This window comes from Sinohyriopsis cumingii, chromosome 13 (assembly GCF_028554795.1).
Source record: "Sinohyriopsis cumingii isolate HCF-2022 chromosome 13, ASM2855479v2, whole genome shotgun sequence".
NCBI lineage: Eukaryota > Metazoa > Mollusca > Bivalvia > Unionida > Unionidae > Sinohyriopsis > Sinohyriopsis cumingii.
Genome location: NC_142973.1, coordinates 50,489,444 through 50,508,260, shown reverse-complemented (window position 1 = coordinate 50,508,260; position 18,817 = coordinate 50,489,444). Strand labels below are relative to the sequence as shown.

Sequence of the window (18,817 nt, the reverse complement as noted above, 5' to 3'; positions counted from 1 at the left end):
ATGACCATCTGGAAAATTATGTTATGGCTACTTCTCCTATGTGACTTTTTGCAGAAGACCCTATTTAATGTCTAGTTGGTCCTCAATGAAAAAAAAGCAAATCTGATATCCGGTATGGCCACCATGGCAGCCGTGGTGAAAATATTTTTATTGTTATTCCTCGAAAACGGAACGTCATGTCAGCATGGGGTTTTGACCAGAAAACTTCATATCATTTATTACTGGTTCTAAATTAAAATGGTGCTGATATGGTGTGCAGTATGACTACGATCGTGGCCTTTTTAAAAAATCTTGTTGTTGCTTCTTTTAGTATCAGGGAAGACATTATGATATAGGGGTTTCATCAGAAGAATTCATATGGTATCTAGTTGGTCAGAAATGAAAATGATCCAAACTGACACTCAACATGGACACTATGGCGGCCATCTTGAAAATATTGTTGTCTCTACTCCTCCCAAATGGATGACTATATCGACATCTGGTTTTCACCAATAGCCTTCGTATGATACCTGTTTGGTCCTAAATGAAAATGATGCTAATTTGACATCCATTATGTCCACCGTAGCAGGTAATTTGAAAATCTTTTGATTGTTGAAGTATATCAGAGATGGTTTCAACGCTCCGCAGTTAAACGAAAGAAACTGGTTTAGTCTGGAATTCCTGATGATTCGTTTCGCCTCAGAGAGTGTCAGTACCATCAAGGAAATCTTGTTTAGTTATGTTTTGATATGATTATGCCCACTTATGCACTGTTGTTTTGCATGGGTTTCAAATGGATATGTCTTTCAACTTACATACCAGCGGACCCAAGATTCCGACCAATTGGGGGTTTAGAACTGTTGATTGGAAGGAGTATTGAAACTTGGGCGGGGTGGCGAAGGGTAATCATTGGTCCTTTTTATCATCTTTTATCACCTATCACTATTTCGCTTCTACATTATTGGATCTGGGTTAGGATTGTTGATTGGTATTCCTTAAAGCCCCTTAGGCTGTGCAATTATTCTTGTGCGATCGACGTGTGATTCGTAACATTGCACAAGTCCTACATTTGCAAGATAGGAGCATCGGAGAAAAATTTAAGATATTGGGATATGTTGTAATGAAGGCCTGAATCGGATATGTTGCAATGAAGTCCTGAATGGGATATGTTGTAATGAAGTCCTGAATGAAAAGCTTGCAGGAGTAGGTAATGTGAGTAGGACTGAAGGACTAGATAAATGAATTATGTTGAAAATAATGGAGCATACGACTTTTCTGCATGCATTTTCATTTTATTATTCTTCCTTATGGCGTGAGTCATTTAACTTTATCATTATTGTTTTCTTTTCATATCAAGGCAGGAAAAACATAAAAATGATTAAACTAAGTTTTTAAATATCATTTGAAGCGATTATTGGCGCAAGATCCCCCCCCCCCAGTTCTTCTCGCTCATTATCCTCTGTGTCATTTTGTTTATTTCTCTTTCTTTTCTTTTCTTCAGATTTAATGTAACTTCATGAGCGAGTTCATTCATCATTGTCTCCGGTACCATTTCGTTGTTCAAGTAATGGATAGGTATTGCTCATAAAAGGCGATTGAAGAGAAGGAGAACAAAGATGTTCCTATGACTGACGTGAATTCGACATATCACAGTTGCCTGACTTTGTGTTTCACAAGTGGAGAGAGAAATCACATATTTGCTTGAAGCCATCTGGTATTGGAATTGCTGACAGAGGTGCATCATGGAACACAGCGCTCATCATCACGAGGAGGTAAGATAGGATGAAAGAGTGGTCCAACTACAGGCCCACGGGAAATTTCCTGTGTATACTATATATATATATATATATATATATATATATATATATATATATATATATATATATATATATATATATATATATATATATATATATGGATGTCCCATGAACTTGACATTTTTGGTCCTTGTGGCCCACAGTATTGAAGATGTTGAACCACCCTGCCCTAGAAAGTCCAAGAAAGATATCAGCTTTTGCATTGTTCATCTGAGGGGGAAAGATGTGTGGGGGTGTTGGTGGGATGGGAAAATGTGTGAGCATTTAATTGTTGTCAAAACAGCAATTCACTTAAACCCTTCCATACACTAGTCAGCTTGTAACATTGTTTAGGCGGGAAGGATGAAATTAAACGCCATTGTTAAAGGTGTAGAGATAAGTGTCATGCTATTCATTCATGGTTAATCGAGCTGTATGCATGCACTTGGCAATGCAGCTAAGCCAAACAAATCTGAATGAATAATCTGGTAATTTTGTATACATGGTCTACAAAAACTGGACACTAGCATAGAATCCATGATGGTGAGAAGCTCAAAGATTTAAAGAATCAATCGGAACATGTTCAACTTTTTATGAAGAAAAAATTAAGCAACATCGTATGTAATTCGACGCAGTTAAGTATTATACTCACAGGGGCTCGTATCATTGCTTGCAGTTTAACTATCAGTCATACATGCATTATATATTTATATTATTATATGGTACATGTGTGACTGATAGATCTGTTGTAAACAACGATACGAGCTCCCGTGTCTATACTTTGAACTACTTTCGTTCTTAATGCACAGTATGGTTACCAAAGAAGTTAGCCTTATGATGTGACGGAGTTCTAATTGATCTTGCCATAATCGTTGACTGGTCCCCTATCTTTAGACAGGTCATAAGCTGTTCTTGAACCATTGTGAATGGTGCACGATAGGCATCTAAAAATTAAACATTGAGATGTGGCGGGGATCGGGATGTCCACAAAAGTAAGGCGTTCGTATATTAACGCCTTACATTTAAATTGTTCATGAAAGGCAATATTATACAAATCCCATAGCAAACTAATTTACAGATGTTCAATCAAATATATTGTTTCTTCAGAGCATACTAAAATGTTAGACAAGATTGGGATGGCATGAATGTTTTACGTTACAAAGTGGTATTGTCCATTGTGTTACCTCACAGTGATGTCATCAGTGCACAACATGTCATTGTGATGTTCAGCAGATTACATTTATACATAAGGGATCAAACTAATCAATCAGATTTCAGAAGTAAATACAATCTGATGACATTTGAAACTTAGAAGTGAAATTCCTGTGGATTATATCTTGAATATATGACTGGCTGCCATGCCATTATGAAAGATGAACTGACAGAAGTTACGAATGCATCGAAGTGTTATTTCATTTGCAACTTCTCGGTCAAACCTACAGTTCACCAAGTCATAGAAATAGCATAGATTACCCAAATAGAATGTGATTTCCCTTTTGTAAATGTATTTCTGCCAAACAAATTGTACAGTTTTACTGTAAATAATTAGCATATTTATGTCTCGCAGAATAGCCAAGTTGGTCTGAATGACTCATACTAGAAAAATACATTCACTGCCAGAATGATGTAAATTTTCTTGCAAAATGTCAGTGTCACCTGGAGAAAACTGTACACTCTGAAGACTGCATCCCACCCAGTATGATATGCAGTCTATTCTCTACAATAGTTTTGGTGCAGAATGTGGCAAATTTGCATGATATTCACGTGATTTAAAAGTAAGGAATTGGTAACTTGCAGAAATGGATTACAGTTCTAAGGTTACAATGTAGCAAGCTGTTGCAGTCACAATATGATGATAATGTCACGATGAAGTGCATCTGAACTGCATTACATTTTATCTGGTTGCTTATAGTTTGTTATTGATCAGATTTCAATCTGAGATAAGATAAGGAAGTTCAGATGCAGTCTGTATGTTTATATGCTAATGCACAGAGGTCATGTACTAATGTTTGCATGACCCAAGGGTCAAAGTAAAGCTTGGATAAAAAGTTCCATGTTTGGCTGTCAAGCAGTATGCCATAACAAGCATTGGGGTAAAATGTATATACAGTATTGTTCATGTTGCTACAGTGTCTTTGTAAATTACACTTGCTTAGATAAAATTTACCATCGAAAGACTTAAATATATAGGATTTACATTGATATATGCAAACCTCATTAGACTGCCACTCATCTGCAAATGATTTAAAAATATTCTTACAAATAGCTACCATTTTATCTGCTGATTACAAATTTGCTTTCTTTTCAGCACGCCAGGTTTTTCCATAGTGAACTTAATTCGACAATCCTATTTCCAACATGGGTTCTGGAGACAAGAGTTGGTAAGAAATCATGTTTGAATGGAATAACCAATGACTGCCTTCATTACAGACTCATATGCCATAAATTGCAAATTGTTTCCATGAAAATAAATCCAGTTTTCGGTTAAATGGGAATAACTGAATGTCTTTGTCAGGATATCATCCATGTATCATTTGCTGAAAAATGGCATTTTAAACCCATGAAACAAAAGTAAACCATTTTCAGAATATGGCTTTATATTACAGCCACTGATAGTTGAATAAACTAAGTCAGATAAATGATATTGGACTGTGTTGGAATAGTTTAAACTGTTGATAGTCTGGCTTAACACTACAACTGGAATACCAGTATCCGATAATAATAGTTTCATTAATTGAGCTTTTTCTATTGAGTTGGTAATGAAGTGATCTGTTCACGACAGCTTTCTTGTTGAAATTTTTTTTAAATGTTTAGCTTACCTGGCTGTTAGTAGGAGAGAATATTGATAAATGTTTAGCTTACATGGCTGTAAAGCCAGGTGAGGATATGGTATGGTCACACATCCATCATGCATTATCTATTGTGAATTGTCTGTCCGTCTGTCCACACTTGCATGTACCACTCAGGAGTCTTTATTTCTTGTCTGATTTTAATTAGACTAGCAATATGGGTTTATACTATCAAAATCTTGGATGAGTTCAATAATGAGCGAGATTTATGAATATTTATGAGGCGATCTGCATCTGATTGGTCAGCCATGTTACCAGTATGGAGGCCTGCTTTCTGGTCTGATTTTGATAAAGCTTGATATATGAGCTTGGACGGCTTCAAGAATGGGCTAGTTCCACTTATGTTAATGAAGTGATCTTTCATCTGATAAGCTGGCTTACCACACTGGACACCATATTCTGTTCCAATTTTGATCAAACTTGCAATGTATGTTCATATGATCAAGATTTTGTAGGACTTCATTATTAAGCTATTCCCACACATGTTATTGAGGTGATTTTTTATCTGATTGGCTGAGCTTTCTTTACAATAGAGACCATATTTCTGATCCCATTTTAATCAAACTTAAAATATTGGCCCACATTGTTAAAAATGTTGAATGGGTTTGATAATGAACTAGTTCCATGTATATTTGTGATCTGATTGGCTGAACTTGATGTCACTCTGCAAGACACGTTTGTGATCTGAATGTTTTTTCAGACTTGGAACATGTGCTTGTATTGTCAAGATATATGGCTGTGTTAATAATGAGTGAGACAAATTAATCTTGGTGAGATGTTCTTGCATGTGATTGTATGGGAATATTACCACACTCAAATCCATAATTCAGATCTGATTTTGATCAAAATTGGAATATGGGCTTAAATTATCAATCTGTTGTGCACTTTCATAACATTGTGTGATACTTGCATATTAATGAAGTGATCTTGGCTGAGCTTCTTATCACGTTTCAAACCATATGATGGATATGTTGGGTTCATTATCATTAACTGATTGATTTTGGTTATGAACAAGAGGCTGTGCCTATGCATTATGCTTGTATCTTTCGAAAGAGCTTTTATCAGGATAAAATACTTACAATCAACATGATAGAAACTTTACAAGATAGTTTATATAGAAAGTGGTTCTTACAATAATACATATGTCTTCTAGGTGGAATAGCTAACTGGTATATAATAAATTGAGTGATATCACACCCACTTGGGTCTCTTGTTATTTCTGTAGGGTACATTTGGATCCTGTTTTCATACTTTGAAACTAAATTGCATGAAAATTCTTGGTCAACTATGGAGTATTCAAATTTATTATGTTTTTATCTGCTTTTTTGTTGAAAACCTTAATGACTTTCATGTTCCTATTTCCTGTGTTTTTGTACAAAGGTACTGCAATAGGCTATTGTAAAGCGAGTCTTTTTTTGTCAGTAGGTCTCATTTTATTTGTCTTTATTATCTGCATTCTCAGACCTGATAAGTAGTTATTCTTTGAGCAATATAAATATTTAATGGGAAGTAATTCTTGCAATATTTTCTCTGTGTATTTTTTATATCACATTGGTGTCATTATTGTGCTTTAAATATGTAGGTGTCTTCGTGACTTGTCTGGCCATGTTTGTCCTGGCTGTATGTTACCAGGGTACTAAATGGTTCAGAGAATATCTCCATTTGAACTTCAGAGACAAAAGGTAAGACTTGGACTGCAAGTTACAACAAATAAATTATCCTGCGTTTCTTCCATTTCTTTATGAATGATTCAGGCAGAAGAACATGTATATTTATTACACATACATGTACATGCATGCTTATAATTGAATATGAATTTACCAAGCATTAAACCACATGCAGAACTGGGTGTTCGGTGGGAGGGGCAGGTAAGCAGTAGTTTCCATATCTCTTTTTACAGAAGATCTCAATGTCAGAATATTTGATCATTTATTATGATGGACTAGTGACCTAGTGGTTAGAGTGTCCGCCTTGGATACAGGAGGTCATGGGTTCGATCCCCGACCGAGTCATACCAAAGACTTACAAAAATGGTACTAACACCAACCTTGCTAGGTGCTCAGTAATAATAGGTTAGTGTTAGGACTAGATGGACTGGTGTCAGGATAATGGGACTGGGTGGGACATCATGGTACATGTTTTCAGCATGATGCCTCAGCACTGGACATCACTATAAATTGCCACACTGCTGACATTGTAGCGATATGACTGAAATTTTTATAAAGGTACAGTGTACTTTAAAAATCCAAATCACACACTAACTTTTATTATGATGTATACTTTCATTGTTGCACTAGGTATTTGTTTCCTTGTCCAAATTTGGGGAACAAACTCAATTTAAAAGAGACAAAGATAAATATTAAATATTACTTAATGCATTAGTATTGATAAAGAAATGGGATATTTTTATTGCATTGACAATTTTGATACCCTAATTTCTGTAGCCTACACTGATCTGTGATCTTTTCTTGATTACTTTCATTACTGTTATAAATATTAACAATTTTGTTAGCTGCACTATGAAATTTGCCATTTTGATCTTGATTTTATTTAACTTTAGCACTGTCATTTTCTACCAGTGTTTATTATAATAATTTTCATGTTTTCTTCACTGCTTTCTTTTCATAATAATACTTGATTACATGCCAAATTGTGTATTTCTGTCAGTTTTTCATCATGGAAATTATTCCATTTTGTAATTAATTCAACATACTCAAAAGTATTTTACACTAGCGACCATATAGATTTCATTCATACATCTTAAACTCGATTGAATGCCATTTCTGTATTTGTCAATTTTACAAGTTAATATTTCTGTGTTCTTTGGACAGCTGTAAAGTATAAGTAAATATTGAGATGTTCATTTGAAAATAATACCTAGTAAATTAAAATTGCATCAGCTTAAATTTGTAAAATTGGATGTTTCTTATTTCTCCCAAGGCTAGCAATGATACGCATTTTCAGGCAATTTTCTCAAAGTTGTCTAATGAGTGATTACTATTTATTTCACTTATCAATTAAATTAATTTAGACTAATTCAGATTTATGTATTTATTGCAGACCCACTATGAAGAGCAAGGAGCATGCGCTGCAAACCCTGCTATACGTGGCAGAGTTTCTTCTAAGTTACATCTCTATGTTGATTATAATGTCGTACAATGTATGGATATTTTCCATAGCCATTGTGAGTTTTGGTTTTGGTTATTTCTTTTTTGGCTGGTATAAGGCCCATATTATCAAGATTAGAAGTCGATGTGACAATGAAGTTTGCACTTCTAAAGATTTGTCAGGTCTTAAACCTTCCCACTGTTTGGAGCCAAAGCAAGGTACAGTGCAGGAACTATGTCCCTTGAACAGAGATGAGTCCAACTGCGATCCAGATCGGTGCGAAGGATGTGATTTTGATTATACTAAGGAGACAGACATTTTAACATAGAAACATATTCTTATTTGTATATCACCTGACTTCATCCAAAAATTGGATTCTCCTTGTTGTATATCATAATATTCTTTACACATTCATTGTAAAGCTAAGTGCTATTCCATCCAATGAAATGAAAATTCACAACTCTTCATGTATGCTGAAATGATTATTGTGCATGTGGCACAGTGGCATCACTAGGGTTGGTGTCACTAAGTGTGATAACTCATGGTGTCACCCTCCTGGACATCCTTCCTGCACAAAATTTCGAAACCTTTATAGACAGTCATGTGCGGTAACTCATGGTGTCACTCCCATGGACCTCCTTCCTGCACAAAAATTATCATTTTATAGACAGTCATTTTGGTGTCACCTCCTCTGATGGTGTCATTTGGTGAGGTCTGCACCCCCTTGAGTGATGCCACTGATGTGGCATGTTAAGACTCTTTAACAAAGACTTCTCCAAATAGATGATCGTGTATTAGAGGTAAGCTTTAAAAAATTTCACAAATTTGGATATTTTGAAATCTCTTAGGAATCCAGATACAAATAAAATGTAGAAGCATTGGCCTACTAAATTTTCAGATGAATTTGTAGATCAAGATAATTGGACCATGTCTCTATTCTTTTTAAGCAACAGGAAGAATAGTTATTAAATATTTTCAGTTTTCTTGCACAGAATCTCATTTGGAACTGTTCAGGGTATTTATGTACTCAACGTTTTAGACTTGCAAGCAGATAAAATAGCAAGTGTAGTTCAATGCAACAGTTGTAAATGTCAAACATAATTTTTCAGAGTTTTAGAATTTTAAATCGGAATTAAAAATCGAGAATTAAAATGAGACTGAGTCTTTAGGTTGAAGAATGCATGCAATAAGAAATCATGAGAAAACGGATTTATTAAGCACAAGAGCATATCTTTTACTCACAGAGACAGTCGAAATGGAATTTAAGTTACATGTGCTCACTGCAACACAAGAGTATATCTTTAACTTGCAGAGACAGTCTAAAAGCAGTTTAATTTACATGTACTCATAGCAACACAAGAATACATGTTGGCTGGAAATTCAAAGAAAATAAACTATTCCAACACAGTCCAATATCATTTAGCTTTCATGATGTAACAATGGTCATCTTCAGCTTCTGCATTGCATGCAGATAAAAGAAGATAGTTCTATTTGTCTAAAATACTAAAAAAAAACCCAAGGAAGTTCCAATAAACTTGCTCATAGGAAGTCGTTGCCTGCCATCATATATATTGTATGGAAAAATATATTAATTGAATTTTTGGGAAACGTGATGATTTACAGATTTTAACAGATACATAGTATTAGATTTATTGTCTAATCTTAAAATGAGGCAAGTATTTCTGACAAGAATTTTGCAGATGGTTGGCGAGAAAAGAGGTGGGCACATTTTTTCCAAGGAAGGGAAACTACTCATTAAGAGACTGCATTAGATTCCACTCAGAGTTCCAAAACAAGGTGGTTAAACAAAAATATATAGTAATTGTCAAATTTACAATATTGGATTAGGCATTTGTTTTCAAAAACACTTTCAGATTTATTCCAAGACAGAGTTATTCATTAAAGAATTTTGTATTAACCACATAGAAAGTGAAGCATGTTCCACAAGCTTCAAGTGCATCATCATTTTGTGACTACTAAGTGAAAAATCAATACTGGTAGGGTTTTTTGTGGGGGTGGGAGGGTACATATAAACATTTCTCTCAGATAATTCGATCCCAACAAATTAGTCTTGGAATGATATAGATAATTACTTCACAACAAACTGTTTGCATGCATGAATCAGAAATAGATATTAAATACCAGTCTGTTTTATGGCATCACATTATATATTTATAATTATAAATAGTTTATTGTTTACTGTATTTGACTTAATTTTCACCCTTAATACATTATTTACATAAATGTTGTGAGGTATAACATCATGATAATAACCACGTGCCAATGATATCGTAAACAATTTCCCCATTGCATGCATGTACATAACTGGAGAAGTTAGGCTCTTTATCATTTTGTTGGGAGCTCTCCGCATGGAGGCACAGTGATTCTCACAACATGGTGGAGTGGATTAAAAGCATAGGCACGGTTTGGTTTTGAAACTTATTTACACATTACGTTAAGTAAGGACAATATGGTTATTTCTAAGAAAATGATAATGTCACTTGCAGCTTCTATAAACCATTTCTCTCCTACAAGACATGCTGGGATAGAGAAACATGAGATTTGCAAGTGACTTTTTGTATATTTGACCTGGAAAGTTGAAAAGGGCAGGTGGGTGGACGATACAGGCTAAACTGGGATGCAAGCCCTGGGTGCGGCTGGGGTGAGGCACCATTTCACTGGTTATGCTCAGTTAACCTGAAAATAAATATACAGGTTTTCATTAAAATACCTATGTTTAGTTCTTATTCTCAGGACTATTAATACATTGAAGAATTAAAGTCTTTGCAGTGAGGGGTGGGCGTGTTAAGCCAATACTTGCCTGGTGCGTGTTTTTTTCCGGTGCAAACTTGCGACAACCCTTTGTGCATGATATTAAAATAAAATGCAGTAGTTTAATTGTATATTACCTTTTAGTAAATTAGGTCATGTTGTCTATTTATCACACGATGTAAATCAAAAAGTTAGCGGTCATATATTAAAGTAGGAGACCCGAATTTCATTTTTAAATGGATTTTCCTTGTTTTGTATTTGAATATCAAATACACTTGTGTCATTATTATAAGATCAAATTAATTTTTAGTCTAAAAGGTCATAGAGTCTGATATTTGACTTGCATTTAATATTGTGTAGCCTGCATTATATTTTAATACTTTTTGCGACAGTGCTTGGGTTCTGAGGGTGGAGCAACGGAGACAGGATTATAGTAAAGAAAGAAAGGTCAGACATATGCTGCACTAATACAGAGATGATGATGATGATGATGATGATGATGATTGTGATATTTGTTTAAAGATAGACGTGAGACCCACATATCAATTACCTCAGAATTATTCAGTATTATGATTTATGCAGTACTGGCTTGGGCGCCCGCAGCATAGGTCAAGGGGGGTCACATGACCCCACATATCATACTTCATATATATATATATATATATATATATATTCCAACAAGTTTAATCATGCAAATAATGCAGAAATATATCACAAGATTCTGTTCAAAACGCTTAGTAAATATTAGCATTAGTTTTGGACTGCATACGCACGGAACTACGTAACTCTCTCCCGGTCGTGACTGACTGACCCCCCCCCACTAAAAATACTGCAAACACCCATGAGTACTGGGTATTTTGACTCGATGTGATCAGCCTTTAGCAAAATATTTAAATGTAAATGTCAAAATAGTCCCCTTGGGTCATATATCACTTTGGCAGTTCCCATGACTCACTTCCATGTAATGTCGGCTTAAAGTCAATTAATATACTATTTACCAAATTATGTGAGAGAGAGAGAGAGAGAGAGAGAGATTAATTCAAGGTTGGTTTTGGACCATCCCCCTTTCTCCCTGGAAATCACTGTAAATTTCAGATTTTGGGGGACCACCTAGACCATGGACCAAAAGAAAGACAAACAGACAGACAGAGTTTAGTCTTGGAATCATGCAAGTTTTGCTACAATACTCTTCTTTGCAGCAATAATTATAGGTTACTGCATTTGTATGGGAAAATATGAACGAGTACAGTATATCCATCCGACAAAAGGAGTCCATATTTTCCCAGACAAATATAGTAACCTTTTTATTATATGCTCATTTTCTTATTCTACCTTAGGCTTAAGTATATAAACAAAAATACATCTCAAGAAACGAAGTAGCTGAATTTATGCCATATTCCAAACTAAATACACAAGCGCAGATTCATCAGTACACAAGAACAGCATTATTAATGTGCACATAACTCCACCCAGATAAATTTGAACTTAGTCACGCGCTAGACAGTACTTTGGAAAGAAAATAGCGTTTGGGTCTACTTAAAATTGAAATTTAGAATTGTGAATGAATGTGCATGACAACAACTGTTCCATTTGGTCTGGAATGAATAGATTTTGGTATTTTTGTCGATTCTACCAAATTTCGGGACTATGAACTGGATTTATCTGTGCCAATTATGCATGAAGTACATCTGATTTCAGCAGCGTAGCAGCGTGTTGACATCTGCAAGTGTGTTTCTGTTCCGTCATTGAATGTTTGAAGTCATAATGTGCAAAAAATATGAATTCTTTCAACTGTAATTATCAAAAAGACGCTATGGAATATAATGTTCATTTCATTTTGAGTGTGAGGGCCCCGAGTAGCCGAGTAGTCTAAAGCCTCACCATTACGGATCAGTGCCATCTCACCTCTGTCTGCTTTTGTTCGAGTCTCGGATTCGGCCATTGTGGTTATGTGAGAAAGCTTGCCAGTAGCTTCTCGTGGGTCGGTGGTTCATTCCGGGGTTTTCCCGGGTTCTTTCTCCACCATTTATACTGGGTGCCATGTATAGCCTATCATGTGCTGAAAAATGGCGTTAATCCCTACATCATTATCATCGTTTTGAGTGCAGTAAGGAGGTTGTAATTGTACTTGGAATGTAGTCGAACTTACATTACAATTTCGAAATGTATAATCAAGCTTTAGAACCTATGGCTTGGCTCATGTAATTCGGATTTGCAGAACTAAGAAAGTACATTTTAATGAAATTCAGGATCTAAAACTGTAAGTATATTTTTTTGCAATTCTTATTACCACTTGCATGATATTTATAGGGACCCTGTCTGGCGTCTGTCGCTAGCCTAAATCCGAAACATTGTATCAAAAAAATTAACGCGGAATGTGGCAAAGCAGCTGGTATATGGCAGTCCACGAAACATCTGATTTAGTTCATTCAGAAACAAATTTAATCAACCAAAACGTAAAGTGTCTACTACGTGAGTGTACATGATTTGTTTACAAAGTAGTTCCTAATACACTATTGGGCACACGTGAGTGCAATATGAAGTGCACGCGAGTGCAATATCGTAAAATACTGAACGATTCTGACAATGTAAAGTTAACCGAGAAATAATTGAGCATATAATAACTTTAATTCCGTATTTACATACATTTATCAATCAATCATCAACTTACGCCATTCACTGCAATGTTAAATTTGGGCTATTAAATTAGGGGTCCTTTGTCAGATGGCTTCATATAACATATATTACACATAAACATGCATGTGGTTTTCTATTGTTCAAAGTTACAGTTGACATAAAGATGAGTGATTCTTTTTATTTGGTATCTGGGTATAAATATAGAAAAGGTTTGCACGTCCTTTTGGTGAAGAAAATAATTTTAAATAAACCACAGAATTTTTTTGTGAGGCGATTCTGGGAAAATTTTGACATCTAAACATAAACAAAACTTTTCATGGAAACAAAAGCAGGCGTCATAGTCAGGCAATTTTAAATGAAATATACACACCATTTGAGCAATGTTGCAAACGTGTAATTGGTATTCTCGTTGACTATTATGCATATCCATATTGTCCAATGTTCAACCACTGACGTCACAAGCGAGCGCGTACGTTTCTGGCTGTTTACAGAAGTGGCTCTTTTGTTTCCATAGAGCTCGCGTCTTAGTGGTAATTAAATAGCCCCATCTCCAGAGCCAGCGAATGAATGTGTGTCAAGTCTTCACATTGTACGTGAAATGTTTAACAAATTAATATTTATGTTTGTACATGTAGTATAAATCATTAAGATCTACCTTTAATTCGTCTTTTATACAATACAATACATGCTAGTACACAGCATATTATAGCTAAGTTTATGATCTTGTGTGACAGTCAATCTAAATACACCTGTTACTGTGCCATTACACTATCAGAATTATGATTTTAAAAGAATACTGGAGCTAGTTTTTCATGTCTGGTTTATATATTTTTACATCATGTGTTTCGAGCATGTTATATTGTTTAGTTTTATTTCTTTTTACAATAATTTTAAAATTCTCAAGTTCAGAAGATATGTTTTTGATTTTTTTTTCAAAAGACTGCAGTATTTAACATCTAAATAAACACAGTATAAAGATACATGTACAACTGCCTTTTCTTCATCTCTCTTTCTCTCTCTCTCTCTCTCTCTCTCGCTTCGATGGCCTATTGGTTAGAGCGTCCGACTCGGATGCGGGAGGTCGCGGGTTCGAACCCCAACCGAATCATACCAAAGACTTATAAAAATGGTACTAGAAGCTGCCTCGCCAGGCGCTCAGCTTTAAAAGGGTAGTGTTAGGACTGGTCAGCCTGATGTCAGGATAAAGTGATCGGGTGTGACATGATGCTACATGTCTGCGGCATGATGCCTGTCTGACTTTGAAAAGAAATGTTGAAATATTGCCGATCTGTTTTGGTCATTTTACGACGTTGTTGTGGAAAATTTCGACAAGTATTTCTGGATCATGGAGGTATCCATCCCTTGAGGAAGCATCTACCATCTCTAAAGAGTCTGGATTCGTCTATCGAAAGAAGTTCATGTCAAGGGATACTTGACCAAAGCTTGGTGCTTGCTCCTTTGCTTGTGTGAATGTAAAGAAGTAATGGATACAACATGCTAGAAACGGTGAAGAAAAGAAAATTGAACGTCTTTCTGTGAATGGCTGAGATTTGGTCTTAAAAAACAAACAATAAAAAACACATAAAAAACAAAGATGGTGTAAAAATTCCAGTCTTACCCCCAACCAACTTGTACCATCCAAGTCTTACCCCCAACCAACTTGTACCATCCTGTCTTACTACATCATTACCAAAGTAAACTAATCTTTCCTTTTGCTGTGTGTATGCTGAAACATGTAACCAAGACCAACGTTGTTGCCACAAGGATGAATAACGCGCTGTGATAGAAGCGTGACCGAATGTCGATTTGTTTCATGGCCTAGTTCTTTGGTACCGCTTGTTAAAAATATACGAAATTGAACACTTTCCTACCACAGAACAACAACACAAGGAGGACGATTGTCAAAGAATTTCTAAAATGGAAACAAGAAACTAGTCACTATCCATGTTCGTGTCAGACTCATAAAGAGCAAAGAGACATTCAAATAATGGTACCGATCTTTAGAAGGCATCATTCATTGAATGTCTAATGAAAACTTATGAAACACGTGGGTCATAAGAGAAGATTAGATGTTGGCGAATTATGAAAAAGCGACCGTGTTTGCACCCCCAGACCAACTTCTGACGAATTAGGACATGTTATTGTTTTAGCGGACGTAACATCTAATGACGGTTTAAAATTGGTAGAACGCAGTTGGTAGAACGTCTGAATCGTGTTCCATGGATAGCGGGTTCGATATTTGCCCATGCCAGCCCAAGTCGGCTACCTCAGTGTTTACGTGGGAGTTGGATTTAGTTATAAAAAATGTGCTAAAAGTTCCGTTTAAACCATCCAAAGAACATAACCCCGAAAATCTGCATATCGACCTTTGCAAGGAAAGGAAGATATTCACACCACAATTTAATCTTTATGGATGCTAACATAAATTATAAAACGAATGCTCACATCAAGTTTCATGACCATACATGCAACAGTGTTTAAGAAACTGTGTTACGTTTAACTGCTACCAACAAACAATAATAATAAAAGATTAATGGAACACGAAAAGTACATGTCAATTATATCTTCATGCAGGAACCGAATAGGCTCAGTGGTTAGCGTGCCGGGCTCACGACTGAAAGGGTACGGGTTCGAATCCTACTGGTACCGTGGTAAGTTGCTGGTCAATGCATATTACTCCAATTGCCTAAGCACAAAAAAGAAAACCCACTTGAGTTGCTGTGCCGTAAAATATCAAACGTATCAACTGATATAGCTTATGTCTGTTACGATTTTTAATGTGGTCACATCCATTAAATTTCATTACTGTATTACAGAAACATCTGATCAATGGAGTTCGAAAAGTTTGTCAGTGTAACTTGTTCTTGCAGATAGATAATAGCACCCTCTAAGGTGAACACGCCATTTAGTTTCACTAGTGTACACACAACAATAATCACTTGAGCCTGAAATATAGGTAACTCTAACCTACCTTGCCTTTTAATGAATGTTATCGTCCAAGCTGAATACAGCCATGAAGTTTAAGCTCTGTATATAGGATAGTATCAAAGAAGTTAAGCTAAATGAAAGTCACAGTGACAAACTTTTTACTAGTTTGCACATACCAGGCACCCTACAAAGATAATGCATATATCAAGTTTCTTGACTGTAAATATAACAGAAACTATAGAAAATATACAAATTAAACGCTCACATCAATGTCAACCACATTGTTGGAACAAAAGATACCAGTGATTCGCTTTGAAGGGAATACAGTATTCTAAGGGAAGAATGCTAATTATCAAACAGATATAAACTATTTTTCTTTACGAATGTGACCGTTGTTGATTCTGTCTTTTTTAAAACATTTGTGCTGATATTTTGTAAATTTCATGCCAGATCAAAATACAAAATTTGTATGTCTAACTGAGCTATTCAGTATGAAGTTTCATACCAAAGGTTGATACGTATCCAGCCATTTCTGACAAAATTACGTTGCATCAGATCTCAGAACATTGCTAAAGGCTGGATTGTAAAGCCATTCTAATGTCTTTGCTTTAACATTCGATTAGTCAGTTTCTGGCAGTCCGCAGCAGACACATACGTCCAGTGCATATACGCAGACACAGACGTCCAGTGCATATACGCAGACACAGACGTACAGTGCATATACACAAACATAGACGTCCGGTATATCCCAACATGTTAATAGATCGCTTTGAAAGTCGTGAGACAGCCTTGTTGAGATTTATTGTTTCAGTCGTTTTGTTATGTCTTTTGGTGAAGAAAATTACAAATTAAAATCACTGTTTTTGAACTGCTATTTGAAGGCTTTACGTGTTTATATTTATCGTCACTTTCCCCTAATTCCTTGTCAAATAATGTAACGCAAAAAACCTGCAACTTGTTCCATGAGAAATGACAGCGCCACATGGGGAGCAATTTGCGATACAATCTGAAAGGCGAGGCGCGTGGGAATAACTGCTTTGTTTTGGGGTTTTTTTTCCTGTAAGGCCGTTTTACGCATCAAATGGCCTCGGTGATTTCTTTCATTTAGACTGTTGATGGAAAATAATAATAAAGAAATACATTTAAAGGAAACAAACAACTTTTGATAAACTGATTTTACTCTTTAAGTTTTGCATTTTAGCTGTCTTATAAGAGATAGGGTTCCATCTTTGTTCTCATCAGTCGATAATTTGACGACAAAAGACATTATCATATTTGTTTTTCTGCTGCGTTAACTTTGCTTAGTCCATTCCAGTTATGAGACAGTTAGTCATGTAATTAAAATGACTCCAAGATTTTGGTAGATTTTAGTAACTTTTGAGATTAATTTGGTTCTAGCCTGATTTCATTATTAACAATACACGCCTTGGCGGTATCTTGATAAATTATTGGATTTACGTATTGAATCTGTACTAGCTTTAATTTTACGGTTAGTCAAAAATGTGTGTGTGTGTGTGTGAGAGAGAGAGAGAGAGAGAGAGATTTTGGATTTTTAACGTTGCTTTAACAATTATTCAATCATATTAGTACGATATATGCAGTGTGGCAACTTATTGTGATGTCTAGCACTGGGGGCATCATGACTCAGTAATGTAGCATCATGCACAACACAGTCACATTATCCTAACACCAGGACCACCAGTCCTAGCACTAACCTCTTAATGCTGGACACCAAGCGAGGCACATGCTAGTACCAATTTTATTAGTTTTTGGTATGGCTCGGCAGGGGATCGAACCTGTGACATCCCACACCTGAGGCGAACGCTCTAACCACTTAGATAATCCAGACAGGGTCGGATTATAGCATTGGGTTGCCCGCGGGAGGGGCGGGGCTTATTGATCTACAGAGACACCCAGAAAGCATTGATTAATTTTCTTTTATTAGTGTATACTTATTATCGCTATATTATGCTAAGTATTAGACGGTTTAGATCGCCATATGATTTATTTAAAGACATGAAATTTTATCCACGCAATCATGGTTCCCCCACCCCTGCGCGAATGACGTCACTGACCTACCAATCAGAAAAAAACAGCTTTTACTAGTTACCTGCCGATGATATTATCTTTAGACCGGCTAAACCAGCGTATAGTTCAATTTATATTTTTATTCCGTGAATTAGTGGATTTTTAAGTAAATATAAGTTGATAATAAACTGGAATCACTTTTTTTGCTTAAGAACTTTTTTTCAATGGACATTGATAGCATTATGACCAAAGAATGTTATCCACAATGTTGTCATTCGCTTGGTGCTATAAAAGCATGTCGACCTTTCACACGGGAGAAAAGCGTTCAGATCCCACAATTAATCTATTTAAAAAAATCTACATTTTTTCATATTTGTGCTTTAATACTTTATTCAAAACGAATCATGTTACTAGTCATATTTTCAGTGCGAATATACTGAAAACAGCAAAATACAAATGGTAAACAGATGCCAGTACTGTAGATAGCCAATATATTTGAGCATAAAATAAAAACCAAATTTGCTTCTTCTTTTTGAATAACGGATACATTTCATCACATGGCTGTATTTTCACTCACACGATGAAATATATCCCTCGATCACTCTTTACAAGTAAATATTCTCTATTTATCATATATTTCATAGTGAGATATTGAAACGCATCTTCGTATGAAAAAGCGATATCGCTGCTATGGTGATAAAATTAAGATCAGCTCTGGAA

At 35.6% G+C, this 18,817-nt stretch overlaps 1 protein-coding gene across 3 annotated transcripts in view; it reads left to right on the top strand.

Annotated features, from left to right (window-relative positions):
* LOC149785530 (uncharacterized) overlaps window positions 1-13,102 on the top strand; it is a 34,553-nt gene extending 21,451 nt beyond the window's left edge. For all 3 annotated transcript variants that reach the window (XM_089979334.1, XM_089979336.1, XM_089979335.1), the window contains exons 2-5: window positions 1,481-1,751; window positions 4,084-4,156; window positions 6,207-6,306; window positions 7,685-13,102. In XM_089979334.1, coding sequence (XP_089835460.1) covers window positions 1,722-1,751; window positions 4,084-4,156; window positions 6,207-6,306; window positions 7,685-8,060 — 579 coding nt within the window. In that variant the 5' untranslated portion in view covers window positions 1,481-1,721 and the 3' untranslated portion in view covers window positions 8,061-13,102. The remainder of the gene's footprint in view (window positions 1-1,480; window positions 1,752-4,083; window positions 4,157-6,206; window positions 6,307-7,684) is intronic.
* Window positions 13,103-18,817: the final 5,715 nt, after the last annotated feature.